At 36.7% G+C, this 14,252-nt stretch overlaps 2 protein-coding genes across 3 annotated transcripts in view; one reads left to right on the forward strand and one right to left on the reverse strand.

Moving 5' to 3' along the window:
- CRBN (cereblon) overlaps window positions 1-13,277 on the forward strand; it is a 29,837-nt gene extending 16,560 nt beyond the window's left edge. Inside the window, exons 6-11 of the mRNA XM_007985049.3 lie at window positions 6,867-6,929; window positions 8,353-8,437; window positions 9,092-9,207; window positions 9,658-9,722; window positions 10,567-10,698; window positions 12,123-13,277. Coding sequence (XP_007983240.1) covers window positions 6,867-6,929; window positions 8,353-8,437; window positions 9,092-9,207; window positions 9,658-9,722; window positions 10,567-10,698; window positions 12,123-12,303 — 642 coding nt within the window. The 3' untranslated portion in view covers window positions 12,304-13,277. The remainder of the gene's footprint in view (window positions 1-6,866; window positions 6,930-8,352; window positions 8,438-9,091; window positions 9,208-9,657; window positions 9,723-10,566; window positions 10,699-12,122) is intronic.
- The window catches only part of TRNT1 (tRNA nucleotidyl transferase 1), a 30,998-nt gene continuing 26,456 nt past the window's right edge, over window positions 9,711-14,252 (reverse strand). Inside the window, exons 9-10 of one of the 2 annotated variants that reach the window (XR_012090601.1) lie at window positions 14,099-14,238; window positions 9,711-10,967 (exon numbers count right to left, since the gene is read on the reverse strand). The gene's annotated coding sequence lies outside the window, so the exon portion shown is untranslated. Of the gene's footprint in view, window positions 10,968-14,097; window positions 14,239-14,252 lie in introns of those variants that run through there. The other variant, XM_007985048.3, reaches the window with a different exon arrangement.

Genomic DNA, 14,252 nt, shown 5'->3' on the forward strand with positions numbered 1-14,252 from the left:
CTGTTCTGCTTTAGAGAGGCCACTTAGAGCCATTCTGTGTGTATCAAAAAGGAATCTTAACAGGGAAAGGGGATGGCAGATATCTTTGGTAGGAACTCCATATGCAGTGGGACTATCTGAGTGGTTTGGCATGCTGCACCTTTAGTGGGACGCTAGCTTACCATGGGGCTGGATTATGTAACAGTGCTTGTCTTTAGACAGATACAAGGTTCAATTCATTCCTTTCTTCATAGAGCTTGCTTGTATCTTACTTGTCCATCCCACCATAATCTGAAACACAGCATATGTGTGTTCTGTCTCCATGTCTTAGTAATTAAAATGGTCAGAGTTGGGAGATGCTTACATAACTGTAAGCTCACTCAAGCTAATAAGGTTGGCACACACTTTTCCTGCAGAAAAGGAACTTAAAGGATCCAGGATTGTAGTCTTCCTGAGATGTATTCAGTTAACCTTGAAACGGCACACAGCATTTGCCATGGAAACCTAAACATCCCAAATGACATGAAATAAAATTATTTAAACTTCTGTAAGTGTTCCTGTGTTATCTACCATTCTGACAAGGAAGCATTAGAGAATATTCAGCACGTGTCTCTCATGATTAAGGAGTTAGGCCAGTGTAATTAGGAAACACTTGCAAAACCCATTCTATCTAGAGACCTTTCTTGTTCTGGAATTCGAGCTCTGAAACTGTTTGCTTCTTTTCCCATCACAGTGCCTTTCTCTATTCACTGGTTTACTGTAGGGCGATTTGAGAATCCCCCTACAGTAAAAATCTCCCTAAAAAAAGAGGAAATTTTGTTTAAACCTGTTTGGAGTATGACTTAAATGTTTCTAAGTATATTCCCTGCTTGCCCAGACCACCTGCTTATTCATATATCAAGGCTTACTGTGTTAATCAGAAAAGAGCTGAGTATGAAATGTTAAGTCAAATGAGAAACAAATAGATATTAAGAAAGTAATTGGTGCTCATCTTTCTGGCCTCTGCTGAACTTAGCCATGGTTGTTCCTGTTTATGGCATAGAGCAGGGAGGAACTGAGCACGAATTTGTAAGGGCAGGGTCCTCATACATAATCTCTCAGATTAGTGTTTAAATCTCCTTCTAATTTTCTTTATCTAGATACAAATGTTCTTATTTCTTTTATAGAAGGATACATACCTTTTTATTAACAGTGTATCTTACAGGAGATTCTTTTGTATTAGTTTATAGAGCATTGCTCATTCTTAAAGCTGCACAGAATTATTTTGTATGGATACACTGTATAACCATTCCCGTACTGATGATAGATCTGTACTAAATAACATGTACAAATGATCTTTTATATAGGTAAATATTTATGATAACTTTTGAAGAGTGAGGTTATTGGCTTACAGGGTAAATGCATTTATAATTCTGTCAGTTTTAAAAATAATTTTGAGGCCGGGCACGGTGGCTTACGCCTGTAATCCCAGCACTTTGGGAGGCCGAGGCAGGTGGATCATAAGGTCAGGAGGTAAAGACCAGCCTGGCCAAAATGGTGAAACACCATGTCTACTAAATATACAAAAATTAGCCGGGTATGGTGGTGGACGCCTGTAATCCCAGCTTCTCAGGAGGCTGAAGCAGGAGAATCACTTGAACCTGGGAGGTGGAGGTTGTGGTGAGCCAATATCGTGCCACTGCACTCCAGCCTGGGTGAAAGGGTAAGACTCCATCTCAAATAATAATAATAATAATAATGAGTTATTTTCAAAATACTTAAGGTGTTTGTACTTGTTTTTATTATCATTGTTTCATCATGGCTCACAGGCAATGTAGTATCAAACCTGATGTTTGCTGATCTGATAAGTGAAATATATTACATTGAAGGTTCAATTTTAATTTCTGAGAGCAAGGGTAAGCATTTTGTTGTAAGAGCAGTTTGTGTTTCCTTTCTATAAAGTATTTGCCCATTTTTCTACTGGCTTGTTGATTTCTTGGAGCTCTTTGTAAGCTTTATAGTCTCTGTAATTAATGAGTTCCAAACATTTTTCCTAGTTTGTCTTTCGTCTTTTAACTTTGTTTTTGGTGTGCTCTGTCATACAGAACTATTTTTGTTGTTCTTATATAGTTTAATTTTTAATGCTTCTATATTCTAAATCATAGCCAAAAATGACGTTCCCATGCAAAGGAATGTCTCATGTTTTCTTGTATACTTACTGTGGTTTCATTGCTTTTCCGTGGAAAGCTCTGATCCTTGTGTAGTTGATCCTGGTATAAACTCCACTTTACTTTTTTCCAGATGGCTCCCTGTTGTCCTACTACCACTTTTTGAATAGTCTATATTTTCCCCCATTGATTTGAGATCCCATCGTTGTCACAGACCAAATTCATGTTTATTTTACTTTTCTTCTCTTTGGTCTGCTTGTATGCCATCATCATATTGTTGTAAATGTTGGCACTTTATAATCTGTGTAAATAAAAATAGGGCTGGTAAGCCCCTCACTGCTCTTTTGTCAAGCTTGTCAGTGACTACCATTGATGAACATGTCCTTGTGAACTTGAGAATCTGTTTGACCTTGTTCCAGGATAGAAATAGTAAGAACAGTAACATTTATTGACTATTTTTATATAAAGAAGAAAAGTCTTGAAATCTTAGGCTATGTATAGTCAGGTGCTTCCTCAGAAAGACTGGTCATTTCCCAGGCATACATATTGTATGTGCACTTGTGTATCTGCCATTAGCGTATAAGCCTCAGGAGCAGGAAAAAGAGCTTATCATTCCATTCCAGTTCTTATTACCATGTAGGAATTTGGTTCATGAAAGGAAACAAAAACTGGTAACTTTTTAATTATTTGTATAAATTATTTTTGTCATTTACATTGCTGATTGTAATAGGATGTAACACAGTAAGTGACCACTTTTAGTCACTATATAAAGGAAGTCAGTGGTAGTGTTTTACTATTTATGTTTAGCTTTTCACATTACTCTTTCCATTTTCATTGCACTTCAAAGACTCACTTAAATGGAGTTTCACATTTTGTGAGCATTCTACATTGTTGGGAGGCAAAGCTGAAGCCATAGTTATGAGGCTTAAAAATGGAGGACTGTGATAGATTACCTCCAGGTAACAGATTCATTTTAAGGGCTTTTATGCCTGCTTTCAGTAGTAAATCCTGTTCCCAGAGTGAATACTACTTTGCTGGAGAATCAGTCATTGGTCACTTTTAAGTGCCTAAACTTTTTGGCTAGTATTAAAATTTTCTTGAAGTACAACCATTTTATGACATCAATCATGGTGTTGATATATTTAAAGAATAACTATAAATTGCTAGAACTTATCATCCATTTTACCCAGATATAAGACAGGAGCCTTTCCTATTATGCCAGAAAGCTAAATGGGACTCTTAAATTTGAGGATGTTGAAATGTCTTAAATTTTGGCAGTTGCTCTGTAAAAGCTAGCTAATGTTTTCTGGTATATGTCTCTTCCGTGTGTCTAACTAACGTACATCACAAATATTAAGGATGTATTATGCATATTTGAATCTGTCAGGATGCTCCAGATAAAGAGTTTTGGAGGTCTTCTGACCCTGAAAAGAAGCTACCTGAAACTGTAGCTTGCTCATGGTCATGGTGGCAGAGTGAATGCCTGATCCAGTGCATTGCTCTTAATATGCTCGTGTGCCACATTTTATTCTCTTTATACTTGAAATTTATAATTATTTCAGATTCTTTTTCTTGACACGGGTGCCAAATGAAATTACAGTTTAGTAGTACACTTTACATTTTTTTTTGTATTATAAAAGTAACCATTCTGATATGTGAAGTATATTTTAATAATTGAATGAGGAGTGTGTCAGTCAGCCAAACTGAAACTTTCAGTTGGGTCTTTGTCATTTTGTAATTCTAAGAATATATAAGTTAGTAAGTTTCTTCCCTCTAAAATATAAGCTCCACAGGGCAGTGAATTTTGTTGGTTTTTCTTTCATTCACTGGCATAGCCTAAATGTATAAAAATAGCCTGACACATGTTAGGCATTGTATTAGTCTGGTCTCATGCTGCTAAGACATACCCGAGACTCGGTAATTTATAAAGAAAAGAGTTTTATTTGACTCACAGTTCAGCATAGCTAGGGAAGCCTTAGGAAACTTACCATCATGACAGAAGGGGAAGCAAACATGTTCTTCACATGGTGGCAGGAAGAAGTGCCAAGCAAAAGGGAAAAAACCCTCTTAATAAAACCATCAGATCTCATGAGAACTCACATGTATCATGAGGGAAACATGAAGGTGCCTGTCCCCCGTGATTCAATGACCTCCCACCGGATCCCTCCCACGACACTGGGGATCATGGGAACTACCAGTCAAGATGAGATTTGGGTGGGGACATGGCCAAACCCTATCAGGCACTCACAGTATTTGTAGAATGAATGATGATTAGAGTCTCAGACTCCCTGTATACAAATCCTAGCTCCTTCCTATTTACTGAGTCTGTAACCTTGGGCAAGTTATACCATCCTTGTGTGCCTGTTCCCTTACTTTAGAATGGAGATAATAAACTACTAACCTTAGAAGATTCTTATAAGAAATGTGAAGTTCTTAGCACAATACTAATGGTTGCCATTGCTGTTCCTGAAGATTCAGAGCTACTTGATGTGCTCTTGGTAGTTTTTTTTTTAATTCTGTAACTGGACTGTGACAATAATCTTACCATTAGATATTTAGTCTTAAAAGTGAAGGACAACTTATTGGAGATTACCTGAAGGGTCTCATAGTCTGACTCCTCAGGCTTTAACCACTACCAGAGCACACAGTAGGAGGCCATCTCAAATCCCCTTTGGCAGGGGTCCCCAAATCCTGGCCCACAGACCAGCACTGGTCTGTGGCCTGTTAGGAACCGGGCCACACAGGGGTGGTGAGTAGTGAACAAGCAAGTGAAGCCAAGCTCCACCTCTTATCAGTGGCAGCACACAGAGTCTTAAGGAGCACAAACCCTATTGTGAACCGCGCATGTGACGGATCTAGATTGCATGCTCCTCATGAGAATCTAATGATGAATGTAATGCACTTGAATCATGCCAAAACCATCCTCCACCCCATCTTTGGAAAAATTGTTTTCCACGAGACTGGTCCCTGGTGCCAAAAAGGTTGGGGACGGCTGATCTTTGCATAGTCTCAAATATAAGGATTATATTAAGCCAGAAATGTTTCTCATTAAGGAATCCTTTGTTTTGAGCTGTAGGTCGTGTTTCAGAACAAGTCTGTCCTCTTCCATGTTGCAATTCCTAAAATATTTGAAAACAAGTATGTCCACTTGAGAGAGAGCTGTGAACTGAACATCCCTGGTAATAAGACATTCCCTTTGATAATGAAAGTTCCCATATTTGAACAGCATGGAATAGAATAACATTGTCTCTCAGATTCTAGTCTGCTATTAAAACCGCAGTTACTTTTGCACCAAACTAACATAGCTAGAATAGGATTGGGGTAGTGGGTAAGTATAGGGTGTGAGTTTTTGCACCAAACTAACATAGCTAGAATAGGATTGGGGTAGTGGGTAAGTATAGGGTGTGAGTGGTGTAGCACATCATACAGTTGTGTAGCACAATTCCAAAGTCCCTTTTATGTGTGCTGTGTTCCCACGTTTCCTGCAGATCTTACTCCTGCACTTGCAAGATCAAATGTTTAGGTATGAAACATATGTAGGGTAAGTATTCGGCATATGAAAACATACCTAGTCATTTGATCTTGGAGGTGCAGGAGTAGGGTCTTCACTTGTTTTGTTAAATATTACCTTGTTTTTCTTGTTCTGGTCTGTTAAAAGTGCCTTTTGATCTACCTTATTCCTTTTCTCTCACTTTCATGTGTCATGTCACATGTCAATTAACATTTTATTTACAGTGAAATTACAAAGATTTGTACATATGTAGGTTTTGTTTTGAGAAAAATGTGATAATTCTTTATATCCTGCTATACCTTGTTCTTTGATCACTTGCAGAGCATTCCTTGGTATAAACATATTCTAACGTATTTCACTCTATTTTTGATTGATGTTTAGGTTGTTTCCAATTTGTTGCTATTAGCACTGCTGCAGTGCATCCCTTCAGTAATATTTTTGTGTCCTATAGACCATTTGCTTCTTTCAAAAATTGTGTGGTTATTTTTGCGGTTATTTTTCCAAACGAACTTTAAACTTATAAATTCCATTCTCACTGGTATTGCACTGAATATGTAATTTGAGGACTGACATCTTAACAATATTGAGTCTCCCCCTCAAATACTGAAATTCTACAGAAATTAAGTACAATTCACATTTTTATATGGACTTAAGCATGGTTCTGTTTGGATTTCAGTTACAATTGGAGGTGATATATAATCGGTTTCCCCTTTCTTTGAGTTTTATGAAATGAGGAACTTCATCATGAAGTCTCAAGTGTATAAATATTTTATCCTTCTTGGGATTCTGTCACTTCTTATGTTTGCCCTTATAGTGATTCAGCTGGTTCTCATTTAAAGTTTTTACACAAAAACAGTTTGGATTATATTTTGAGGTTTTCACTTCAGATACTGGACAAGTAATTACTAGTATAAAGGCAACTAACATGGTCATAATAGAAGTATGGTGTTTACTCTTCACATTTATCTTCCCAAAGTTGTCTTCAGCATTGAAATTTTAATGTTTGACCTTTTTAAATAGGAATTAAGATTCTAGTTACTACTATATATTTGAAGGATATAGAAGCATGATTTCACACTTCATAGTCACGTTATGGGATTATCTACAAAATTTTTTATCTTTTTAAAATTAGATGGTTTCCTAGGCCAAAATCATTTAGATGGTGCTCTTCTGGTATTAGAATCTTTATTCTGTGGGGTTTTTGAAGTGCCTTTTTGTTTTGTTTTCAGAGAAAGTTTCATTGTGCAAATCTAACTTCATGGCCTCGCTGGCTATATTCCTTATATGATGCTGTAAGTAACTTACCTTAAACTTACTTTATATATGGTAGGCCATGTCATAACTAAGGGTCATTAAAAAACAAAGGTTTAGTTTTTCCAGTTTCTAGTGCCTTATAATTTAAGAACAAAATATCCTAAGAGTGGTGGCTAACACCTGTAATCCCAGCACTTTGGGAGGCCAAGGCAGATGGATTGTTTGAAGCCAGGCATTCAAGACCAGCCTGGGCATCATGGTGAAACCCCATCTCTACAAATACAAAAATTAGCCGGGTGTGGTGGCATGCGGCTATAGTCCCAGCTGCTTGGGAGGCAGAGGTGGAAGGATCGATTGAGCCTGGGAGGTCAAGGCTGCAGTGAGCTGAGATTGTGTCACTGTACTCCAGCCTGGACAACAGAGCAAAGACTCTGTCTTAAAAGAAAAAATTATCATAAGACTTTATTTTAGAGTTTTACTAAGCACGTGAAATTTTGTTGGGTTGGGTGATAGTTACATTTAGAACATGAAAGCATCCATCTATAACAGTTTTGGTTTTTCTCTAAACAAGTATATTAACTTACATCTCTTGATCATTAGTCTACTAAGTAATGCATCCATGAGGGGTTTTGCTCCTTAAAATTTAACACTAGGCATTGCCACATTTTGCAAAACTAAGTAAGGGACAGTGCTGAAATGGTTTAAAGAATCTGGATTTCAGATCAGAGACTGACTTCAGAGTCTGATGTCTGTCATTTACTCTGGGCCTGGAGCAAATTGCTTCTCCAAGGACCTGTAAAATGGATATAGTGGTAGCTATTGTAGTTGGTGTGCATAGCGGGCATTCAATAAATGCTAGCCATTTCCCTTAATGAATCACTGCCCACTAATCTGGAGTCCTGGGAAAACTCAGCAGCATGCACAATACTAAAGGAAACTGCAGTTGATCTCTGCTCTTTAGCAGCTTTTAAACAATTACAAAGACACAATATATGAGTGTTTTTGCATATGTTTTGCATATGCTTGTGAAAATTATGTAGTAAATAGGTGCCAAGTAAGGTATGTGGATAGCAAGTGCTAGTGCAATTTATAGGTGCCATAATCCCTATGGACTGAGTCAGAAATGGCCTAATAGAAGCAGAAGAGAGGCCAGTTCCAAGCAGGGGCATAGAACAGAGCAATCCGCAAGGGAGTTGGGAGCACATACCGCTGGGATAAGACAGTGAGTGAGAAAAGGCTGGAAGGCAGACTTAATGCTGGGCAAAGGAGCTGGAGCTTGATCATTGCTGCATAAGAAAATGGAGGCATTTAAACTGGGACTGAGATGGGACTGAGTGATTACTTAAATTGCTGCCAATATGTTTTAAGAGTTGAAAAGCTTAATAGTAGATTTTAATAAGTCCATGAACTTGATTATTATACCTTTATTTTAAACAAGATTATACCTTTATTTTAAACAAGGAAACCTTAATGGACAGAATCAAGAAACAGCTACGTGAATGGGATGAAAATCTAAAAGATGATTCTCTTCCTTCAAATCCAATAGGTATGAAGTTAGTTTCCTGCCTGGGGCCTGGGATGTCTTGCTGTAAAAAAATAGCTTTCTAATGGATGAAATAATATATTTTAGTTTTTTTTTTTTTTTAAGACTGATTAAAACATTTTAATTCTGAAAAGCATAACTTCCTTTGAGCAGTTGAAAAAAGAGTACTTCAAAATTAATTGCGATAAAATCCTTATATTCTGTGAACACTCCAATTTCAGACAAATTGCAGGAAGTGGCTGTCATTCAAAAACACTTCCTGACTGTGAGGATTCCTTTCTGTGTTTAATTTAAGGTGCCTTTAAAACAAGTGACTCTAGTTCCAGGACTTGCCTTAATTACATAAACTCTCTTCATCTGTTTATAAGGTATAGTTTAGTTATTTTTCTAGTCTCTTGGCAAATAACTTCTAACATGGATTTGAGTTCATGTTTAACGTAAAAGGATTTTACCAAAAAAAGTATAGGAAAAGAAGTTAAATTTAGAGCTTCTGAAAAGTATGTGTTTGACAGCTGGTATATTTTCATAGTTTATATGTGTATGAAATGTGTAACCTTATAGAGAAGGATTTATTTCAAAAGGACATTATCTGATTTGTAAGTTGTCTGATGCTTGTCTGACTCTTAAGTTTAAAACTTGAAAAACCATGTCTTGAAGATTTTTCTTACAGAGTAGCTGCTTGTCTTCCTATTGACGATGTATTGAGAATTCAGCTCCTTAAAATTGGCAGTGCTATCCAACGACTTCGCTGTGAATTAGACATTATGAATAAAGTGAGTAAAGTGAATATGTTTTTGATGACCATGTTTTATTCAGGCTAGAGAACTAGGATGCTCTGTTGGGTCCAATGGAGCTATATATAAGTCCAGTAATGTAGTCATGCAATTCAGATTTCAATTGGGATCTTACAGATAAATTGTTTTGTGTTTGTCAAATATGAATACATTTATCAACTTAGTGAAAAATACTTGATTTCTACATGGAAATATCCAAGGTTATATATCACTATTCTTTTACCCTAGAGAAGGTCATTTAGTTTTATGTAAATATGTGGCAGATCTCAGTTTCAGTGACTTTCTTGCTCCATCTGTAAGTGTTTTTGAATGCTTGGAAGGAAAATGTGGTATTCAGAGAGGGCAATATCTTTATAAGTTTCTTAATCTATGTGATTACATGATAAAATGAATGCCAGTTTTTCCCAATTTTTCTCTCAAATTTTTTAGTGTACTTCCCTTTGCTGTAAACAATGTCAAGAAACAGAAATAACAACCAAAAATGAAATATTCAGGTAAGGTCTTTATTACATTTTTAATATACTTGCCTTATCAGAATTACAATCAAGACTGTATTTCTGTTTTCCATATACTTTCCTCCAATACCTAACAGTTACAAACACTCAGCAAATGAAATATAGGGAATTAGCTCACTTTTGGTAAGACCATCTTCCAGATTGAGTACTCAGATCAACAATGCATGTCAGGGATTATTCACAGGTAATGAGCATGGTAAAGTAAAACAACTGAGCAATTCTTTTCCCCCTAATTCTATATATTAGACTGTCTTAGAAATCTACATAATATATTGTCTTCAGTTAGGCCCTAACATAGATGCCTCAGAAATTACATTTCAGTCATCAGTTTTGCCATACAGGGCCAAAGCAGGACATGCTTCTGAACACTGATGCTCTGATATAACAGTGTTCGATGAATTTGTCATAAAATGATTTTCAGAGTTGTAAATCAAGAATGTAAGGAAACTGCTTTCTGCAAAATAATCAACTGCCCCAAAATGACCACACAGGACCTTGTTATTGCACTTATACTCTCAGACTCCTTTAGAAGCATTTGAATTTTATATTCTTTACAATGTCTGTCTTGAGGATTTTAAAAACAAGTACTATTTCCTTTGGGTCATCACAGAAAACACTTAGACATTTAGACAAAACAGGCCTGTCTGCCAGCTGCACCCCCACTCCATTTTAATACTAAGATCCTGGTATTATGTAAAACTGAAAGATTAAAAACTATATAGCTCATACCTCATTTCTTGGTGAACTTCAGGAAAATTCTAAGCATTTAATAGAATTAGACTTCTCATTTTGACTTGTCCTCCATGTTGATTCTTTGTTTTAGTTTATCCTTATGTGGGCCGATGGCAGCTTATGTGAATCCTCATGGATATGTGCATGAGACACTTACTGTGTATAAAGCTTGCAACTTGAATCTGATAGGCCGGCCTTCTACGGAACACAGCTGGTTTCCTGGGTAATGTTATGGTGGTGGTTGCTTTTTTTTTTTTTACCCTAATTGGGCAGAAAAATCCAGAGTCCTAAGCAGAGTTGCTACAATCTTTATAATAAAAAGTAGACAAATGAGTAATTTTATACAAAAATTAGCCAGGTGTGGGGGCAGGGGTCTGTACTCCCATCTACTCGGGAGGCTGAGGCACAAGAATCGCTTGAACCTGGGAGGCAGAGTGTTGTAGTGAGCCAAGATTGAGCCACTGCACTCCAGCCTGGCAGCAGAGTGAGAATCTGTCTCAAAAAAAAAAAAAAAAAAGTAATTTTATTTAAATGTCCTTCATTCCACAAATAGCTAGAAACATGTTGCACTTTTTGTATCTTTTATATAGCATCATTGAATGAAAAGTTAAGAAAAGGTTGACAGCTGCAGTTGTCCTCAAATTACTGTATCCAGTTAAATCCAAAATTGTTTTTTTCTGTCACATAATTCTGAAAATCAGCTGTTTTATGACCCAGTAAAACTTTATATCTGGACCGTATTCTGTAGTAATGTAAAACCGGAGAATGTTTACAAAGCAATGATAGACTAAGAAGGTGCAGAACCCATTGAATCCTGCTTTCCTTCTGGTTTGCCCTTTGTTGTTGTTGTTGTTGGCTTCAGCTTAATGATTCTCAAAAGTATGATCCTGGGAACCTGCTCCCTTCCCTGAGCCGTACGATCTTCAACTATCTTCATTTTTCAAAGAGGGTTGCTAAGAAGGGATTACATGCTACTCTGGAGTTAGGACCATGTCACTTGGATTGCCCTATCTATCTCATTTGGCACCCTATGTGAGGACTAAAACTAGAATACATTTGTTACTATAAATAGTAAATGTGGCATACTATACCTAAGGGGAAAAAAAATAACAGTTGCAATTATGTGGTTTATCTTAAAAACAAAATGCCATGGTTTGTATTTCTGGTTGCATTATCTGACAATCATTCTTATTTTAGAATAGTAGTTTTCAAATATTTTTTGAGACGTGTCCGTCCTGGCCCATCCAGTTTAACTCAGACAGAGGTGCCTATTTCTGCAGGTGGTTGCTGTTTTCTAACTTGACTGCAATACAACACAAGTTAGATAGAATGTGGTCTTGGCAACCAGCAATTTGTATAAATAAATTTATAAGATTACTCTTTATTTCTATGCAGAAGAATGTGAACATAGCTTAAGAGCATAAAATTATATATAACAGACTGATGTATTACCATAGGATGTATCCAAATTAGAAAATGTTTTTAGGTTTCAGGGAACTGTATGGATCAAATCTCAACTTAGAATATCTCCTTAATCCTTAGAATTTGCCTCAAAGGTCTGTCTTCATGATAGGTTGATATGATAGATACGATAGGCTTGGAGTACAGAAGTGTTTCCTTAGCTGATATCTTTCCTTATTTTCTTAGGTATGCCTGGACTGTTGCCCAGTGTAAGATCTGTGCAAGCCATATTGGATGGAAGTTTACGGCCACCAAAAAAGACATGTCACCTCAAAAATTTTGGGGCTTAACGCGATCTGCTCTGTTGCCCACGATCCCAGACACTGAAGATGAAATAAGTCCAGACAAAGTAATACTTTGCTTGTAAACAGATGTGGTAGAGATAAAGTTATCTAACAAACTGGTTATATTCTAAAATCAGATCTGCTTTGGAAATTATTGCGTCTGATACATACCTAAGTAAACACAACATTACTTGGAGGGTTGCAGTTTCTAAGTATACTTTTGGAGAGCATGAACAGCAGTCTAGAATACTAGAAACATCTACTTGGGTAGCTTGGTACCATTATCCTGTGGAATCTGATATGTCTGGCAGCATGTCATTGATGGGACATGTTTGGAAATGAGATTATTTCCTGCGTAAAAAAAAATCTTAAATTCCTACAATGTGAAACGAATTATTTGATCCTGATGTATGGGACAGCATATCTGTACCAGTGCTCTAAATGACAAAAGCTAGGGTGACAAGTACATGTTCCTTTTTGAAAGAAGCAAGGCAATGTATAATTCTAAAAGGGCTTTGTTCCTTTCCATTTTCTTTAGCTTCTCTGAGATACTGATTTGTAAATTTTGAAAATTAGTTAAAATATGCAGTTTTTTGAGCCCACGAATAGTTGTCATTTCCTTTATGTGCCTGTTAGTAAAAAATAGTATTGTGTATTTGCTCAGTATTTGAACTGTAAGCCCATTTATACTGTTCCATACAAAAGCTATTTTTCAAAAATTAATTTGAACCAAAACTACTATTATAGGGAAAATTTGCCAAAACATGTCCCCTCACACAGGCTACACGTGATACTGTATTTTGTTCAATGTAAATTGAAGAAAATCTGTAAGTAAACCTTAAATGTGAAACTAAACATGTTCTTTGTTCAAATAATATAAAATATCACTTATAATTTTAAAGTTCTAAAAAGAGTGCTTTGCCACACCTACCTCTTTGTTTATATTCAACGGTTTAGTGGGTCCTTTCACATTTGTGTAATAACTTTGGTTTTATTGATACTCTTTTGCTACTTTAAAACTAATCAGGTTAAATGTTTACTCAAACTAGAGTAATAGTATGAGGCCAAAATACATGCCTTCAGTGGAGTGAAATCAGTTGAGTATCACACATTGCGTATTTATGTAAATACAGTAAATGAAAATTCAAGAATGCTTCTATTCAGGATATGCCCCTGCCTTATTTTTTCTAAGCTCTACTTTACTCCTTTTTTTTTTTTTTTGAGACGAGTCTTGCTCTGTTGCCCAGGCTGGAGTGCAGTGGCACGATCTCGGCTCACTGCAACCTCTGCCTCCCAGGTTCAAGTGATTCTCCTGCCTCAGCCTCCCGAGTAGCTGGGACTACAGGTGCCCACCGCCACGCCTGGCTAATTTTTTGTTTTTAGTAGAGACGGGGTTTCACCATGAGAGCCAGGATGGTCTCAATCTCCTGACCTCGTGATCCGCCCGCCTCGGCCTCCCAAAGTGCTGGCATTACAGGCATTGAGCCACCGCGCCTGGCCTACTGCTTTTAATAATTGTGGGTTTATATGACTTCATTGGTTGTTCATAATAGTTCTTACACTGCACTAAAATTGACTTTAAGTGGATCCCAGGAAGTTCTTTTCAGTAGCATAGTACACCTCTGTAGGCTGAAATCTAAACCAGTTGCAATGAGTTACCTTTCCCCCTGAAAAGTTAGTTATAATTTCAGTATGTCCCATACTGCTTACTAGCAAATAAAATTTTCTGATCTGTAAAAACACACATACAATACTACTGAAAATGGCTTTACACATGACAAAAACAAACCTCTGATAGCTGATTTTGGGTCTAAATCTGTATTTTGGCACTACTTAAATATTTCAAAGTATTATTTTTTAATGCATTTAATTACTGACCTGTGTGCAGTCATTTCTGAGGCTTTCTTGCATCATAGCCCCTGTGACACTTCCTCTTAGAAATATTATACTCTACAAAATTGTTTTATCAAGGTCCAAAATTACTATTTGCTCAAAGAGCACAAAGATGTTATGACTGGCTACACAGAAAGGA

The sequence above is a fragment of the Chlorocebus sabaeus genome, chromosome 22, assembly GCF_047675955.1.
Source record: "Chlorocebus sabaeus isolate Y175 chromosome 22, mChlSab1.0.hap1, whole genome shotgun sequence".
Lineage (NCBI taxonomy): Eukaryota > Metazoa > Chordata > Mammalia > Primates > Cercopithecidae > Chlorocebus > Chlorocebus sabaeus.